Source organism: Mercurialis annua, linkage group LG3 (genome assembly GCF_937616625.2).
Source record: "Mercurialis annua linkage group LG3, ddMerAnnu1.2, whole genome shotgun sequence".
Lineage (NCBI taxonomy): Eukaryota > Viridiplantae > Streptophyta > Magnoliopsida > Malpighiales > Euphorbiaceae > Mercurialis > Mercurialis annua.
This window is the reverse complement of record NC_065572.1, coordinates 5,325,633-5,345,240: the sequence shown is the minus strand read 5'-3', so window position 1 is coordinate 5,345,240 and position 19,608 is coordinate 5,325,633. Positions and strand designations below refer to the sequence as shown.

The 19,608-nt window shown below is 31.9% G+C and overlaps 3 protein-coding genes across 4 annotated transcripts; 2 read left to right on the top strand and 1 right to left on the bottom strand.

Annotated features, from left to right (window-relative positions):
* Positions 1-582: 582 nt before the first annotated feature.
* On the top strand, positions 583-4,546 carry LOC126671868 (WEB family protein At5g16730, chloroplastic). 2 transcript variants are annotated; one of them, XM_050365682.2, is made up of 4 exons: positions 584-918; positions 1,510-1,705; positions 1,792-1,836; positions 2,031-4,546. In XM_050365682.2, the coding sequence occupies exons 1-4, from the start codon at positions 902-904 to the stop codon at positions 4,356-4,358; spliced, it is 2,586 nt and encodes an 861-aa protein (XP_050221639.1). In that variant the 5' UTR covers positions 584-901; the 3' UTR covers positions 4,359-4,546. The 2 variants fall into 2 exon arrangements, with proteins under 2 accessions (XP_050221640.1, XP_050221639.1); XM_050365683.2 differs by lacking the exon at positions 1,792-1,836 and having other exon boundaries at positions 583-918.
* Positions 4,547-6,880: 2,334 nt separating this feature from the next.
* On the top strand, positions 6,881-10,650 carry LOC126675391 (uncharacterized). The gene is made up of 7 exons (XM_050370030.2): positions 6,881-7,161; positions 7,255-7,356; positions 7,601-7,721; positions 8,109-8,224; positions 9,183-9,371; positions 9,765-9,907; positions 10,290-10,650. Exons 1-7 carry the CDS (start codon positions 7,040-7,042, stop codon positions 10,469-10,471), a joined length of 975 nt encoding a protein of 324 aa, XP_050225987.1. The 5' UTR covers positions 6,881-7,039; the 3' UTR covers positions 10,472-10,650.
* A 2,850-nt stretch (positions 10,651-13,500) lies between these two features.
* LOC126675239 (cinnamoyl-CoA reductase-like SNL6) lies at positions 13,501-16,566 on the bottom strand. Its single transcript, XM_050369847.2, has 5 exons — positions 16,135-16,566; positions 15,345-15,502; positions 14,560-14,748; positions 14,009-14,346; positions 13,501-13,916 (listed from the first exon to the last, which is right to left on the bottom strand). The coding sequence occupies exons 1-5, from the start codon at positions 16,271-16,273 to the stop codon at positions 13,808-13,810; spliced, it is 933 nt and encodes a 310-aa protein (XP_050225804.1). The 5' UTR covers positions 16,274-16,566; the 3' UTR covers positions 13,501-13,807.
* Positions 16,567-19,608: the final 3,042 nt, after the last annotated feature.

Below are 19,608 nucleotides of genomic sequence, written 5' to 3'. Positions count from 1 at the left end.
CAAATGAGTATTTTCATGAGTTTCCAACTTAGATAAATTATTTATTTAATTATTAAAAAATATTACTAATAGATAATTTTCATTAGTTTTCCAAATTAAATAAAATACTTACACTAATAACAATTTTATAGGTTTCAAATTTAAATAAAACATTTATTTAATTTCTAAAAATTATTATTAATTAATAATTTTTATTAATTCTTAAATAAATGAATATTTATTTATTACTTTATATTATAAAATATTATTTTATAAATAATTATTAATTAAATTCCGTGTAAATGCACGGCTTATAACTAAACAATAAATCAAACGATTCGGTTTCCCTTCGGATCGGTTGGGTGCACAGTGAGTACACACTCATACGTTGAACAGGCAAAAGAAGAAAAGCAGGGTCAGTTAAGGAAATAAGGCCTCTGCAAAAGTTGTCAATACCTTTGACAGACAAGAGAAAGATAAAGCAAAAACACCAACCCATAATAAAAGCTCCTACAATTTAGGGGCATTTTTGTACTTTACCTTATCCACATTAAAATTAAAATTAAATGTTCTAATAGTAACTTAAACACCAAGGACAAAATTGACAAAAAAATAAAAAAAAGTAACGCAATTGCAAATTTGCAACTGCTTTGTGTTTCCAAGTGTGACCACTTAACAATTATTTGCCCCTTCTTCTTCTTCCCCTTCTTCTTCTAATTCTGTAAATCCTTGCCTTTTCAGCTTCCACTCTGTTTTAAATTTTAAATTTTTTTTCTTTGTTTATCTAACTGTTATAGTAGACTGCATTTTCTTGCACAATGTCAGCATTTAACAAATTTATTACAACCTAAGAATCTACTTATTGTCTTCAATTTATATTCTATAACATATTATTAAGAATACAGAACAAGAATCAAAGAACATGTCTTCCAAGACCAGGTAAGTTTGTATCATGATCATGTACATGCTTAAATTTTGAGTCTCTAGATCTGATTTTATGTCCTACAGTTGAGGAATTTTTATATTGTTTAATTTAAATTTTTGATTGTGATTATGCTAATTGTGTTATTAGTGGATTGGATCTGTATTTGTTAATTTTTATTTTTTGCCACTCTGGTTTTGTACTGTGAATGTATAGACATACTTTTATAAAATTTTGCTTTTTGATTTACATTTTGATTTGGGTTTTACTTAATGTTTAATTATCTTAATCTTGATCTCTGTTTAATTCTGTTTTTTTTTTGGTAAAGTGTTCCAATTTTGGATCTCTTATTTGTCTTATATAGGGTTTCTGCTTGAAATATTTTAAATTGATTGAATTTACTTTATTATGTTCTATTAGATGTATTTAGTTTTGTTGGGGATTAACCTTATTGTACAAAGTTACCAACTTTGGCATAGATCCATTTTTTTTTTTGAAATTTGATAGCTTAGATTTTCTGGCATTTGGATTTTTTAGGACATTGGAAATTAATGTACAATGGATGTTCATTTCATGTTGTAAGGCTGATGCATTTGAAATTTAAACAGATCTGGGTTGTCTGAGACCCCAATCAAAGGATCACCGGCGACTCCTAGAGTGAGTAAACCGAGTAGAGTAAAATCAGAAGCTGACTCACCTGCTGCAACCCAAAGTTCTCGCCTTTCAATTGATCGTTCTCCACGAACTGTTACTTCTAAGCCTACTGTTGATCGTCGGTCACCGAAGGTCGCTACGCCACCTGAAGTGAGTAGTAAATTCTTTAATGTTTTATTCGATTGCTCGATGAACTATGCTAATAGATTTTCTTGTTGTCAACTGTTACTTCAAAGCCTACTGTTGATCGTCGCTCACCAAAGGTCACTGCGCCACCTGAAGTGAGTAGTAATAGTCTTTAACATTTTATACGATTATAATAGAAAGAATTATGTGCATACTCGTGTTGTCAGTGATTTTTGTATAAAGTGGGAAGTATTGTGTGGTGTCATTATTTGGAATTTTTCATAATTTGCTTGTTTCATTCTCATTTTTTGATTTTGTGGTGCATTTGTTGATTAAATTTGGTTATCAGAAACTACAGTCAAGAGTGGTTAAAGGATCAGAGTTGCAGGCTCAGTTGAACGCTGTTCAGGAAGATCTAAAGAAAGCTAAAGAGCAGATAGCATTGATTGAGAAAGAGAAGGAGCTAGCAATTGATGAACTGAAACAAGCTCAAAAAGTTGCCGACGAGGCAAATGAGAAGCTTCAAGAAGCCTTGGTGGCTCAAAAGAGAGCCGAGGATGATTCTGAAGTTGAGAAGTTTCGTGCTGTTGAGTCGGAACAAGCTGGGATTGAGGCAGCTCAAAAGAAGGAAGATGAATGGCAGAAAGAGCTCGAGTCCGTCAAGAACCAACATGCTTTGGATGTGGACGCCCTTCTCTCTGCCACTCAAGAGCTTGAGAAGGTGAAACAAGAATTGGCCATGACCACTGATGCGAAAAACAAGGCGTTGAGCCATGCTGATGACGCAACTAAGATAGCGGAGATTCATGTAGATAAGATGGAGGTTCTTTCATCTGAATTGACCCGGTTGAAGGTGCTACTTGATTCAAAGCTGGAAACCGAGGCCAATGAAAGCCACAGGATGGTGGCAGAGCTCGTAGAGGAGATTGATATTTTGAAACTAGAACTTGAGAAAGCAAAGGATTTTGAGAAAAAATTGATTGAAAAAGAGGCTTCTACAGAACAGCTTAACGTTGAGTTAGAAGCCGCTAAAATGGCTGAATCTTATGCGCGCAGTTTAGCAGAGGAGTGGAAAAGTAGTGTAGACGAATTAGAGATGCAGCTTGAAGAAGCAAACAAGTTGGAGAAATCTGCATCTGTATCTTTATGCTCAGTCATGAAACAGCTCGAGGAAAACAATGATCTTTTGCATGATGCTGAAGTTCAAATTGCTTCTCTTAAAGAGAAGGTGGGCTTGTTGGAAATGACAATTGCGAGACAGAAAGGGGATCTCGAGGAATCAGAGCGGTGTCTTGGATTGGCAAAGGAGGAGACTTCTGAAACAGCAAAAAAACTCGAGTCTTTGAAGTCCGAGTTGGATTTAGTGAAAGAAGAGAAAACTCAGGCTTTAAACAATGAGAAACTTGCAGCATCTAGCGTTCAAACTCTATTAGAAGAGAAAAATAAACTCATAACTGAGTTGGAGAATTCGAGGGAGGAGGAGGAAAAGAGCAAGAAGGCAATGGAAAGTCTAGCTTCTGCCTTGCATGAAGTGTCTGCTGAAGCAAGGGAGGCTAAAGAAATGCTGTTATCCAATCAAGTGGAGCATGAAAGTAATGAAACCCAGATCGAAGATTTAAAATTAGTCCTTAAAGAAGCAAACCAGAGATATGAAGCCATTGTAGATGAGAACAAACACGAGATTGATTTTCTCAAAAATATTATTGAAGAATCCAAGAAAGAAATTTTGAGCTCCAAGGCTGAGTGGGAGCAAAAAGAACTGAATCTGGTGAACCGTGTCAAGAAATCAGACGAAGAGAATTCTTCGTTGGAAAGAGAAATAGATCGGCTGGTAGATTTACTGAAGCAGACTGAGGAAGAAGCTTGCGTCACTAGGGAAGAAGAGGCTCATTTGAAGGGTAGCTTAAAGGAAGTTGAAGCTGAAGTCATTTCATTGCAAGAAACCCTTGGAGAAGCAAAAATAGAGAGTTTGAAACTGAAGGAGAGTTTATTAGACAAGGAAAATGAGTTGCAGAATCTTATACAAGAAAATGAGGATATTCGAACTAAGGAAGCTATTTCTCAGAAGAAGGTAGAGGAACTGTCTAAATTGCTTGAAGAAGCTATGGCTAAGAAGCACACTGAGGAGAATGGTGAGCTCACAGACAGTGAAAAGGACTATGATTTGCTTCCGAAGGTGGTTGAATTCTCTGAAGAAAATGGGCACGTGAGCGAAGAAAAACCCAAAAAGGAGTTTCCCTCACCGCCACAGCAACACGAGGATCTGGAAATTTCCAAGGAACAAAATAATGGCCTCGACAATGAGAGTGCTTTATCAGAATCTGTTAAAATCGAGAATGTGAATGGAAAACTAAGCGAAGACGAGAGCAAAGAAAAAGAAGACGACACAGTAGAAGTTGAGTTTAAGATGTGGGAAAGCTGCAAAATTGAAAAGAAAGAGTTTTCACCCGAAAGAGAAACAGAACCGGAATCGCTCGAGGATGAAGTGAACTCCAAAATCGATGTTGGTGAAAGCTTCGATCAGATAAACGGTTTATCCTCAACAGAAAATGTAGACGATGGTGGGAGCTCACCATCAAAGCAGCAGCCGGAGCAGCTACAGAAGAAAAAGAAGAAGCCATTGCTTGGTAAATTCGGCAGCTTACTTAAGAAGAAGAGCAGTAGCAACCAGAAGTAGTGGAAGAGACCAATTACGGGCAGGTATATTGTAAGATGCCATGAACAAGAGTGTTTGCTTTATTATTTTTGCTTCTGATTTGCAGAATAGGTTGAAAATTAAAATGTTTGTATTATCTTTAGTTCTTTTCCATCCTTGTGCTGTGATTATCATGTTTGTGATATATGTGATGGAGATTCTTTTTCTCATTTACCATTCTTATCTACATTTGGAACAGAGTGGCCTATTTGAAACTGTATTTTTATATGCCTGCATTTATTTTTACATGATAAAAAGAACAAAATAACAAAGATATGGTTGATTGTTTTGAAGATGGTTGATTGTTTTGTGTTGCTGCACATGCAGCATCATATATTCAATCTCCTCTGAAATCTATAATCATCTGATCGGATTTCTTGATTTTTAGTATATAGCCAAGTGCATGCTGCCAAATCTACGAGCATGTTCGCATATATGCTCGACGACTTCATGGCTCATGCATACGCAATTCATTGTATAGGATTAGGAACTTTTCACTAATAATGCTATGGTTTATTATGCCATTTTGTCATACTATAAATGAAAATTTCATAATTATACATGGTGAAATGGGTTTACCAAAAAATCCAAAGAAAAACACACTTCAAGCTTGAGAATCTCCAGTGAAATAAAAATTTGATTTTGCCAAAAAAGAAAAATAATTCATCATTCGCATCCTTTATTCCCAACAAGTGAGAGAAGGTTGGAATAATGTGTGCACATGTTTGCATGTTTTCATGAACGTGCAACAACTGTATATGAAGAAGAGTGTGAATTAGTTACTGTAATAAAGAACAATGTCTCCTCCATGGGAACCTCAACCAAAATTCCTGATTTCTGTCTTATTGCACCATATGAGCTCTCTGCTTTCAGAATCTGCTTGTTTGGTCTGTTCCTCAAGTACTACTACTGTATTTTCACCACTCACTTTATTCAAATTTGGAACTTCTATTTTTTTTGGTAAGTCCATCCGGTTTCCGGGACTTCGCCCTAACTAATCCGATCCGATCCGCGTCGCGCACCTGGCATGATGGATGAGTCTTCCGGTGGGGATTTTCTAAATTCACAAGACTCGATGATTAAACTGTTGTGGATGGCAGGAGACAGCAGTCAAAGAGTTATTCCAAGAAATGTGTGGAAAATAAATGATTTAGTTTCAAGATAATTCAAAATTCTTCTGGCAAAAGCATGCCTAAATTGGGCCCATTTCGTACAACTGTATAATATCTAGGGGTGAGCATCGGTCGGTTCGGTTCGGTTCGGTGGGAAAATTTTCGGTTTTTTCGGTTTTCGGTTTGGAAATTTCTCAAACCGAACCGAACCGAACTTTTAGTTTGGAAGTAAAAAAACCGAACCGAATTAAACCGAAATATTTCGGTTCGGTTCGGTTCGGTTCGGTTAAAACCGAATTTAATTATTTTTTTAATTTTTTTAATTTTTTTATTAAAATTAATTCAAATATTAAATAATTAGAGTCTAATATACTTTCATATATGTTTAAATAACAATTATTAATTCATATATCAATAATAATAAAGATATAAATACAAAAAACATATAAATATAAGTATATATGTATATTATTTTTAAAAAAGTTATATATTTTATATTAAACTTCGGTTCATTCGGTTTTTTCGGTTTTTCGGTTTTCAAAACACAGAAACCGAACCGAACACCGAACTCCGAACTTTACCTAAAGTAGGAACCGAACCAAACCGTTTTCACCGAAAAACCGAACCAAACAACAAAGTTCGGTTCGGTTCGGTTCGGTTTTTCGGTCTGGTTCGGTTCTTGCTCAGCCCTAATAATATCTTTTTTACAATTTCAGCATTTCTAATGTTTGTCTTGGACATAAATATCAAATTACTTTCATCTTTTTGAGATGCCCATGAAAACATATTTGGACTTTTTTGAGGTACATTTTGCCATGCTAAAATGAATTCAAATCCCACCATTCTTACTCCTATTTTTATATCATTCATTTACCTCACCATTGTGTTGTATAAAAACTGAACAAAAATAAATAATTAAATCAAACCGATAAATCTTGTTTGATTCAATTGATAACAATAATAATAATAATAAAAATCAGTTTGGTTTAATTTTGAACGTACAAAAATTTACAGTTCCGGTTAAACTTCAATCTTTTAGCCATCGTTCAAATTTAGATTCAAACTTCTTGAAAATTTAATTTTCTCTTTTGGAGTTTAATCGAAGTACATTTTACTAATGAAACAATTATCTACATGTTTAAATGGTATTCGATATTTTCTCGATTTGGTTTAGATCGTCAAAATTTCCTTCTATTATTTATTTCATTTATCTTATATGTTAATTTATATTTTTAATTTTTGACATTCAATAATAGAGTAGATTTTGAAGTTTCAGTTAAATGGGGTAAGTCACTGATGGGCTGAAAATCTCAAAGTTGGGCCTGACACTCACTGGTTTCATTTGTTAGCCCATTTTTGCTTAGCACTTAAGTTGCTTCTTTGCCAATCAATTCTTCAACCGAGTGATACTGAGTCCACGCGGACTCGCTTAATCGGAAACTCTTCTTCTTCTTCTTCCAAAAATTAAGCATAGCTCATATTTGAATCAAGAGATTATAATTTCTGAGAATTATCCATTCAGAATACTGAAAAATAATCATAATCATAATCATGTGGGTGGAGATACTCTGCGGTTTAATCGCCTACAAGCTCTTCCGCTGCTTCTTCTCCGACGAAGACGTTTTGGAGCTCGAATCCTCCGACACCACCGCCCTTTTCAACGTCGCTACTAGGTTTTTTTTTTACATTTCTCTTCTTCAATTATTCAATTGATGTCAATTTGAATTTTACCTTTGTAATTGATTGTTCAATTTCGTTGGCTGCAGACTTGAGAAGCTTTATGGAGGGAAGGTTTATGTAGGGCTTCGAATTCCTGATGCTGATACTGGATCACGCCAGAATGTTGATTTGGTTCTTGTTACCACAGGGTAAAATTGTTGTCAATTTCAGTTTAAATTAGCAAATTAGGTAGCACAGACACGGACACGGCGAAACGGTGTTATTTTAAGGTTTGCTACGTAAAAATGAAGTTTTATGTCCGAAATGGGACAGGTTAATTGAATGAAGTGTGCCTGCTACCTAGCTAGCAAACGAAATGAAATTCTATATGTTTGCTTTGTTATTTACTGCTGTGATGATGATGATGGTAACTGTGGTGATTTAATTGTACAGGGAAGCAGTGGTGATTTCTGTTAAGAATTTACCGGGACTTGTATCAATTAGTGGTGATGGCAGCTGGGTTTGTGAAGAAACTAGTAAGGGTAAACACAAGACCCACAATCATCCTGATCCTGTAAGTATTAAACATAATTCAATCTGTGTTTTCTCATGTAGTGAACTTAGGTTTATGTTTTACCTGCATTTGTCCAACTTGTGTATATTTATAATTAGACTTTACTATTTAGCTAGCACGACACTTCATTCTGTCAACGTATACGTATCGACGTATCCTGTTTCGGAACCATTTTGGACACTTGACGTTTCGGACACAAAACTACATTTTTTATATAGAAAACCTTAAAATAACAACGTTTCGGCCTGTCCGTGTTCAAATGTTCCGTTTGTCCGTGTCCGTGCTACCTAGTTGTTTAGCCAACTTTGGTTTGTAGCTGTACTTAAGAACATGATTTTGAATTGACTGCTTTTAGACTCTAAAGCTGTTTTAGTAATGATTTATCAGGTAGAGGAGGTCAAGAAACAGGCTTCAATTCTTGAGGCATATCTTGAACAAAGAGGAGTTGCTCTACCAGAAGGATATTTGTCTTACAAAGTGGTGCTTCCCAATCCAAAGTTCTGGTAATTTACGTTGCCCCGCCTTTCTTGATAATGTGTATAGTAGTAAGATTGGTTTAGTGTGTAGCTGAAAACTTTAAATAGTTATAATTGAATATACTACCATACATTTTGTCCTGAAAGTGTAAATGCTGCCATATCATATGCATATTCTGAAAACTTTGATTCAGAGTAAACTGAATTGAAAATGACTTCAGTGGCCTTTACTTTCTTTACCTCCTAATCCTCCCCTAAGAGGGATTTAAACCAACAATTCACAACTTCATGGATTTCAGAGCTAAGTTACGTACTGAATATCTTGAGGGATTATTGTGGCTCCGTAACTTGTTATTGAGACACGAGCTTAATGCAGAAAACTTTATCAATTTGCTTCTAGTATGAATTACTGAGAAGATTTTATTTAGCATCGATGATTTTATCACTGTATCCTTATAAGGTTGTTCAAAACACCTGAATAAATTGTTTGAGCATTCTATAACAGGCATTCCATTTCTTAATTTGGAATTAATGGCTATTTAGTTACCACACCGCCTTGATATTAAGATATTACGGGATATTGCTCAGCAGATGAAAAGACTTGCACATTCAAATAGAGGATGTAATATGAATTTCAGGCTTTGTGGGATTCAAAATATTCTATAAAAGAATTTTATTTTTAATTTCCTAGACTGATGTCATGGTTAGGTTGGACTGGATAGAAAATAAAACTTCTTTAGTTAACTCCTTTTTTCTTGTTGTGTACCGTCATCATTATGATTCGTCATTTCGTTGTATGTCATCATTAATTTATTGCTATTCTTGATATCCTTTGAAGCTATCCTTTATATTCTAGGAATATAATTAATCGATAGTACTTTTATGCGAAGAAATGCACGTTTGGATGTTTTTATCAGTCTACATTCAACGCTTGGCTCTTTCATGTTTATTCTATTAACATTTATATTTATTATTACTCTTCTAGGACTCTTCACTCGAACTATTTTCCACCTGAGGTCATTACCCATGAGCAATGGGTACAGCTTAAACCAGAACCTAAAAGTATGTTATCTGGTTGGATTAAGGGTGCCTTTCGTGGTGGAAAGAAAGAGATGCAGGAATCTATACACGAGAAGCTTAATTTCACTCTTAGTACAGCTCCAATGTGGGATAGGTTTGTTGCTCTCTACCTGCGAAAAGGATGTTAATATTTTCAAAGTTGTTTGTTGCATTTTTTTTTTAAATACTTTTATCCGATCAAGAAAGTAACTGGATTGTATTTAGTTTATTTCATTCCTTTGTCTGTACACTTTGGAAAGACCGTCATAGAATAGATCAAGTTATTATATACTAAAAAGAGAATCATGAGATATGTATAAAGTAGCCACTTATTTCCTTGACTCCAGTTTATAGCATATTTTAAATGCTTTTCCCATTGTTTATTAGTCAAATTTTAAAACAGGGGATTGAGGAATTCAAGAACTATTGATAGCAGTGAGAGATTCTAGGGCTAAAAGCAATTGGGGAAAATCCTACAATAATTAATATGCTCATTTGCTTTGTACAGGTTGGAGCTTAAAGGCAACAAATATATTCTAGGAGAGTTTATGGAATTTAAGGGGAAGCAAGATGATCTCACGGCTTTGAGGAGCATCAAAAGATCAAAAGTTGGTCGTATTATTGTTCAAAAGATGAGCATGTTTGGACTAGGTAAAATACTTGAACTTCTCTCTTATTATTGTTTACATAGGACGTCTCTTTTGCAATGATGTGGTGTGTTCTGGTTTAGATTTTTAAAAAATACCCTTAATATGTTCCTTTTTCCCGAGATTACATCAGGAAGCTCCATGCACCTAGACCATTTCCTAATTTATTAGTAATCCATCATTAATGTAGGACTAGAGGCATATGTTTGAAACTCGAAATGAGCTTTTCCGGAGAAAATACTTGTTTGTGATTTGAGTCGTGTGCATTTTCATTTTGAAAGGATTTTGAGGGACATGAATGGTCTTAAGGATAATGTCTATTTATAATTCCAGATATTCTTACATTCAGTTTAATTCTCTGATGAAAATTCTATGTGCAATTACAGCCCATTCAAAGCTTCAAGTTTTGTACTCTCCTCGTGATTACCGAAGCGAAGGCACCTCTGCTTCGGAGTGGAAGGAAGCAACTGTAAGGTCAAGTACCGAGGTCCTATTTCAACCAGAAAACTCTAAGAAAGTCTGCAAATTCAAGCTCTCCTCAATTATCTCCATGTCATTAAGCGCCTAAGACTTGAATTTGCAAGTGACAGTAGCAGAATCGAACCCTAAATATGCTGCGTTTCGTAAAAGTTCCCCCAGTGTTGTTTCTAGGGCATAATTGTTTGTACAGTTTTGATTCTAAGCTTATACAAGGTCAATTTTGAAGAATCCAAATCCAAAATTCTAATAAAAATTCAGATCTTAAGCTTTTCATGTGACAACAAATCTAATTTACAGTATGTTTTCACCCGAATTTCGTAGTTTTCTTATTTCTGACATTGATCATCTAGATAAAACATACTTCTGGCGTATGATGTAATATTTAATTGAAAGTTAAAATAGTAGTACAAGTCAATTGTTTGGATTTCAATTCATTATCGTTAATAATGTGATATGATGATGGATCGTATATTTATATCGAATGAAGGGTCAATACGCCCCCTAAACTTGTGACACGGGGTCATTTAGTCCAATTTATATTTTTTTGAGCAACTAACTCCAGAATTTTTCATTTTTGGGTCAAATAGCCCATAATTTATATTTTTTATTTCAAAAAATAGATTTAGGATAATTATAGAGGAAATTAGGCCCAGCACTGTACATGTCTATTTTATTCCTAAATATACCGCCCGGCCCATCCTTCCCTATTATTACTGTAAAAGCTGAGTTTATTTGATAATTAACTTATTTTTCTTTTAATATCACTGTTAACTAACTTCATTAACACGGTGGTTCTCCTAGCCACGAAGACGACATCGACAAAGATGAGACCGACGAAGATGAGACCGCTGCTGAGGAAGACAACACGTTTATTTTTGCTGCTCCTCGAATCTTCCGTTCATCGTCATCAATGCTGCTCCTCCTTTTTATTTCTTCGAAGAAGAAAAAAAAAGAAACGAACGGTTCAAAAACGGCGATGGTTTAATAGATGAGACATGGAATTTCTGCAGCGGTGATGGAATTTTTTCTTCTGATGATAAGGTGCCGTGATCGTGATGTGATTATTTGGATTGCTTTGATTAATGGGTATGTGAAATCTGGTCACCTTTTGATTGCACAGTGACTGTTCGATAAAATACCTAAGAGAAACTCTATTTCTTGGAATGCCATGATTTTTGGAATTTTGGGTATGTTCAAGTTGGCTTGATTTCTGGAATTTCTGAGATTCGAGTGCGAAGTTTGTTGGATTGTACTGTAAATTGAAGAGAAGAAGCAGTAGATCTGGTGTTTCTTCTTTTTATTAACTAAAAATAAATTAATTAAATCGTTAGTAAATTGTTAGTGAACCGTTAGTAAACTAATAGTAAAAAATTATTAATAAACTAATAGTAAATTAATCAATAATTTATTTTTATTTTATAATTCAAAAAATAAATTAAAAGTAAATTTATAAAACTTTTAGTCAACTACTACTAGTAATCTGTTAGTGAACTGATAGTAAATTCTTCTTGTTCTTGCTAAGTGTTGCTAAAACATCTAGGATTGTAATTGAGGTTAATTAAGCTCTGAAAGTAAGATTATTTATATTATTCTCTATTTATGAATTTCAGGAGTCTGATTTATTATTCAGTAAAACGATAGTAAACTGTTAGTAAACGGTTAAAATAGAACTATACATTATATTTAATAAATTAGCTATAATATTTAGTAAAACTAATAAACTGTTAGTAAACGTATGGTAAATTAACTTATCTTTTAGTAAATTGATAGTAAACAATTAATGAATTAACTATACGGTTAAAAAATAAATTAATAGTAAATTTGATTTTTAAGTAAACTGTTAGTAAACAGTTAGTAAATTGATAGTAAATTTTTTGTTAGTAAACCGATAGGATATTTACCGTATTTTAATAAATAAAAACCGTTAGTGAACTGTTAGTAAATTGTTTGTAAACTTTTTGTTTGTAAACCGTTGGTAAACTGTTAATAACCTGATAGTAAACTTATTGGTTTTTTAAAAATAAAAAACCGTATTTTTCAACTCAAAAAGTGTAATTTCGCAACTTTTAAAAGTCAAACCGTAAAAATCAATCCAAGCTGGTCAAACCGTATTTTTCAAAATATTTATGCACAGTATGGGTATATTTGAAAAACTCTCATAATTATATCGCAACAATTAGGGAAGTATCTAATTACTTTTTTGCATCCCTCACCTTCGATTTGTATTTTACGCGTTTTATAAATACAATTACGGGGTTATATGACCAAAAATGAAGAGTTTTGGGATTAGTTGCTCAAAAAAATATAAATTGGATTAGATGACCCCATGTCACAAGTTTAGGGGGCGCGTTGACCCTTTATTCTATTTATATCAGTATATAAGTCATGTTATAATTACACTTTTGAATTGCAAATCAAGATTTTAGTAAATAAACTAAATCCAAATTTCAGATTAATTAGTAGAATTATACAAACATCACCTGTCATAATCGAATTGTTTCGATTACTCTCGGAACCATTATTTTAAGAGTCTTGTCATTTGAAAACAAAATATCAATCTCTATTATAACAATGGCAATGCAAATCACCATTTATTATAATAATTGAAATCATATTTTTAATTATAATTATAATAGAGAATTCTCAATGCAGACAAGAGAATTTTGTCATTTGAAAACAAAATATCAATCTCTAATTAATATTCTCAATTATAATAATCTTAAAGTTCTCATTATCCTTCATCATAAGAAACTTATTATTAAATTGTCACTCAATCTTAGTTTGAAAAAGATACTAATTGTTTAATAAAGTGTGGGACTTATTATTGGCTCACTTTGACTTTTGAACATGCTCACTTTATGAAGCTACTATAGTTTATAATTATTTTCCTCTTAACAAATTTACAGATTGTTAATTATGTTTTCAATTTCTTGAAATCAATAGATCATTTGAAAGGATCAAAATGAAAGTGCAAGGATTTTGATATTAATCATTTACACAAATATAAAATGTTTTATTTTCACGCAAATTGTATATTAAATTAAACATTCAGTAGCTTGAATAGAAACATTTCAATTTATATCCATGTATTTCATACAAAGTGAAATTCACCACATATGCAGTACTGATAAATTTTTGTATAAATTCAGAAATTATTGTGTCAACTCATTTCGTCACATAGGATTATGAATCAACTGCTAAATGTTACTCTATAGAATTCATAATCTTACATGACGAACTGGATTTACGCAAGAATTTTACACTTAATACAGAGACAACTGCAATTTGCACAGTTGCTCTTTTGTTTTTCAGCTCAAATTCATGAGCAAACCTTTCCCCAAGTCTCTAAACAATTCAGACATCACAATCATCTATAGATCACAAAAACAAAAATTGATTTAAATTTTATATGCATAACCAATAACTATGCTGCACATAGATCTATTTGCAGCTCACTGTCAAAATCCACCATCAATTTGTTTAGTTTATTGTTGCTTATCCTCTGTTGATGTACTCTTTCATCTTCAAAAAAACTGCAAACCAACACGAAATATATTAAACGGCTGATCTTATAGAGTTTAATAAACCTGAAATTTCGTAACATATAATGGCTATTATTCCGAACCTTTGAGGAAGTGAAGATTCTGAAGGAGGCAATAGCTGGCGCGCAAGCTTAATAGCGTCTTCGTTGCAATTGATGACACGGTTAAAGCAGAGATACCTTCCGTATGATCCAACTTCTTCAAATATACGAATGTGTGCATCAACGACGACACTGAGATCCGCAGTAACAAATAGACCGTCTTCGTACATCTCTGCTGCTCCTTTTAAATAAGGATGTGTAATTGTAAGATCGGGACTCATCAAGAGTCCTCCGTTTATGCTCACCATGTTGATCCCCCGGTCCATTGCTAGAGCCCATGCCGTCTTCTCCGCTAGTGTTTTTGATAGCCCATGCCATAACTGCATAAACAAATGTGAAAATCTTGTCAATCCAAAGGGTTATTTCTCATCATCTAACACAATGTTGCTCATTTTCTGTGAAACTACTAAACACCGACACACAAAACAACGGTAAAACAATATCTTTTACAAGAATATGATATAAATATGAGATTTGAAGTTTAAAAAAAAAAAGTTGAAGCGGAGGACTCGACAAGTTTTCATAAAAGATACCTTGAACTTCCGGCAGAAGTTTATGTCGCTCCAGTTTCTCTCATCAATATCGGAAGTACTATTTCGGTCGTTGCTCCATATAACAGCTGTAATAGATGAGGTGAAGACAACTTTGTGTATGGTATCTGTTTGTGCACATGCTTCTAACACGTTATGCGCCGCCCTGACCTCTACATCGGCCATAAATTCCTGAACCAAATGAACAACACCGCGATTCAATATCGTTACAAAATTTACAACATCTTCAGCAGAATTCATATGAATGCAAGAGAAATCAACAACACATTAAACTATTCATTTCAAAATACCAAATTGATTGTGACCTACCACTTTCCAGAATGCTAAACAAATTAATGAGTTCACATGAACTATCATAATCCCAACTGCTTATTTAGCAGAGATTAATTGTTAGCTAGCTAAAGCAGGCTAGTGAATAAAAAGTTTTGACCCCACACCAGCTAATTTCATACTACTATTAGTCAACTACAGCTTAGAATGAGCTATCAATAAAGAAAAAGTGGCCAAAATTTAATGAAGTGAAATGACAATAATTCCTTACTCCTGGTTCACTTATACTCCAAAATTCATTAATAATTTATTTGACATAAACGTATCAATTACATGAAAACTTAAAAAATGGAGTTACCAAATAAATTTATAAGTAATCCAAAACCAACTATATTCATTTATAAATAAATTCCGTAAAATTAAAGCGGAATTCATTTGAACCAAAAATACTACTAAGATATAAAAGCAAGAATATTGTTAAAGAAATATTAACATACATCATAGATGGGCTGATCTGATGGAGGTTCAAAGGAATACAACAAGCCACAGCAACCCTTTAAAGCATCCAAAATACTGTGGAAATCAAAAGGGTCTGAATAGAAAACTCTCAATTTCTTGTTTTTGCAAGATAACTCTTCAAAATATTTTAATTTGCCTGCAATCACAAGAAATTTACATTAACAGTTAAATAAGCAATGAAATTATAGCTTACATGTGGCAACTTACAATGTGCCTCTAATTAGCACATGAACCAAATACATGTATATAAACATACAAGTTACATAAAATACAAAAATGTCCCTTTCTTAACAAATGTGACCCATTTTTTATACAAGAAAAAGTGCATGCATGTATTGTGAATTGGGGATTTCAATGAATAAAATATGTTCAATATGAATAAAAAATTCCAGTCACTCTTTTGCACAATCCCTAAAGTTTGTTTCTTTATTAGTTTCTTGTAGGCAACAAATTTTTGAAAAGCCAATATCTTGGTAAACTAACATGGTCCTAATTTCCTAAAAGATCCAAGAACAATGACATTCTAATGGTGAATAATCAGATTCTTGATTACTAGCACAGACACTTCAATCAATCAGCGTTTTCCGTTCCAGAGGCGTTTCTGACACGAAACTTTAATTTAATATAGAAAACTTTAAACTAACACTGTTTCACCTTGTCCGTGTCCGTTTGGAAGTGCATCAAGACATTTAATTAATACCCAAAATCAAAACCCAATTAATAGTCAAGAATCAAGAAACAAAAGGCAAATGAAGAGCAAGAACAAACCATGATTTTGCATAGCAGCATGAACAATATAGCCTCTTTTCAAGAGTCTATGCACAAGGGTAGTGCCTAAACGACTCGAAGCATCCATTACACAAACAGTTTGCGGGCAAGGCCCATCAAAGGAACAAACTGGAGCCATAGAAGATCAAGAATTCAAGAAAAAACAAGTTTTTTAACAAGAATGGAAGTGAAATTAAAAGGGTATTTCAAGAAAATTTCAAACTGAAACTGAAGAAATGATTTACTAAGATTAGAGGTGAATGTAAAGGGTACTTATAAAGATTGATTGAGAAAACAAGAAATATGTGTAGTGTTAGATAAAGAAAAGGAGAGAGAAGGGGGTAAGTAAAGAGCATTGATGAGGTTTGGTTAGCAGATAGTTGGGGAGGTAGATAACTGTTTAAATTCAAGAAAATGAGTTTCATTTTGATTTGAGTTTTTTACTCCAAATTTAAACTAACCAAAAAAAAGAGTGTTGGTGTAACATAAGTTTATTTATTACTAAAAGACAGCTTTCATCATTCAATGAAGAAAAAGAAACAATATGTTCTCCTACAATAATTACACTCCAGACAAACATAAACAGAAACAAATTAACGAGACGTTTGCAAGATTATAATATCTATTTATAAAAACTATTGAATCTCTCTACATTCTTATTAAATTTTAATGGCCTAATGTCTTAAAAAACCCCGACCTTTTAGCCCCTTTTCAATCATACCCTGACGTTGAAAATTTGTCAATTTTACCCTATTTTGTATTTTTGTGTTTCAATTGTACCTTGAAAAATTAAATTAACGTCTTTTGCGTTTGGAAATTTGTTTAAAACATTCTCCATGTCTCGCATATATTAATTGTATATTTTTAAAATTTATTTAAATTTAGTTAAATTAATTAAGAATTTAAATTAGTGTTAATTTGATTATGGTTTTTAGTTAGTTTTTAAAAATAAAGGACTTATTTGTACTTTTTTGAATAGAAAAGAATTTAATTTCATGTTTAGACTTAATTAATTGAATGATTTTATCATTTAAGTAAAAAAATTAACAAAAATTAAAATATTGGGGTACAATTGAAAACGGAAAATTCAAAAGTGGGTAAAATTGACAAATTTTCAATGTCGGGGTGGAATTGAAAAAAAGTTTAAAGGTGAGGGGTTTTTGAGTGATTAGGCCAATTTTAATTTATATGTTAGTGGTTTTTAAACTTTTATTTAATCATTTTTCTTTATTTTTGTACCGTTTCTGTAGATTTTAATAATATGACATAATAATTGAAACTTTATATCAACGCTTAAGATTTTAATTTTTGGTACGCGATGTCATGAATTTTAGATGTTTATACATAGAACTCTAGAAGGATTTAATATTTCATTATGTTATTAAAATTGACAGAAATAACGCATGAATAAAGCTATGGATAATTGAATTATTAAATATAATTGAAAGAAATGAATGACCATTTAAGAATGATAAAGAAAGACGATTGTTCATAAAACAATTAGTGTAAATCACTTTTGAATTTTAGCGTGATAATTATATTTTATTTTTTCAAAAGTTTAAAATTTTTTAGTTGTGTTGTGTGTTATACATGTGAAATAATATTCATCTTTTTTATAGATTATTAAACTATTCTAAATAAAATACTATCATTTTTCAAAAAAAAAAAACAATTTTAGTATATTATTTTTACTATATCTCAAATGCTATAAGTGTCGGACAACAAACTGCTAGGTCGTGGGTTTAAATCATCCCACAAGCATATAATTCGTATTCTTTATATATCACATTTTTTATACTTTAAAGATTACAAGAGATAAAATTAATTTATGTTTTTTTTTTCATTCCAATCGACTCACTCGTATATGAAAGTTATTCATGTTTGTATTGGTACTATTCACAGTTTATTATTTTTGAAATTTAGCCTATAACAAAAAAAAAAGAGTTATTTAATTGTTTTAATTGCTCTATTTGTTTAACATGGATAAAATATTGAATAAGAGGAGTTTATTCATAAAAAAATAAAGGAGTTTTAAAAGGGAGTATTTTTTTTTTTATTTGAAATGTATATTAAAATAATTGGGTAACAAGGTTGCGGTGGGGTTACAATAATGCTGCAAGCTGGACCCTTTAATGAAGGTTTAGGTACAATCAATGGTATTTTTCTTGAACAACAATACATTTATTTCAAAAAAGAAAAAATAGAAAAGGTCAACGCAAAACATTTGTTTTCATTTACTAGTATTAATTTAGTCAACCATTGAAAAACTTTGTTTTATTACTCTTCTCTTATCTTTACGTGTGCGTCTTTGTTTTTCATTTAGCACCCCATCTTACCACTAAATTACTTACATCCATTTCTAAATATTAAAATAAATAAATTAAGTGTCTTGCATTAATTTATTTAATTTTATATTTTAGAAATCAAATAACATGTACTATAAGTTAAATAAGACAATCAGTTACATAGGAGAGAATATATAATATTTAAAACGGTCAACTAAATTCTCAAACTTGTATTATTTTAATTAATTAAATCTTTAAATTTGTATATTGGAGTCAAATAGATAACTTTTAATTATTTTAGTTGATTATATCTTTAAACTTATATATTAGAGTCAAATAGATAATTTTAATCAATTAAATTTCCAATTTTTCAGAATCAAATAAGTCTCACTTTTGAAGTATATAAATAGGAGTTACTTGATTTAAATTAAAAAAAATTGAAATTTAATTGGCTAAAAAAAAATTAAAAATAACTTATTTGACCTCAAAATATAAATTTTAATAATTGACTAAACAAATTAAAAATAATTTATTTTATCTCGAAACACAACTTCGGGAGCTGGATTGACCCTTTTCACATATTTAAAATTAACTACGATAAGCAAATTTACAAAAAAATAAATCTTATTTATTTTTCAATAGACTAAATATTGAATTTAATTTATTACTTTTAATTTTTTTATTTGATTTTTTTGATGTATTTTAACTTTATTTTAATATAATTTAACTCGAACAAATAAATCAAAAAGAAAGAAAGTATAAGTACATTAGTGTAATTTGCAAGGCCATATAAAGCAAGTTGGAAGAACCCCAGTAATTTTGAATGCAAAATTATTTAAATTGATAAAGAGTCGCAATTTTTAATTTGAATACTAGTCATATAAATTAGGGGTGGGCAAAAAAACCGGTCAAACCGATTAACCGAACCGAAACCGGAAAACCGAACCGGAAAATGCGGTTAACCGGTCCAACGGTTTAGGTTTAGGTTTTGATTTTTAGTTTTCATGGTTAATGGTTTAGGTTTAGGTTTTGGATTTCTAAAAACCGTGGTTAACCGGTTAACCGGTTTATATATATATTCATATATTTTTAATAATTAATAAGATATATTTTATGATCTATAAAATAATATTAATTTTATAATATACACAATAAAATCTAAATATAAAAATATATTGACATATATTTT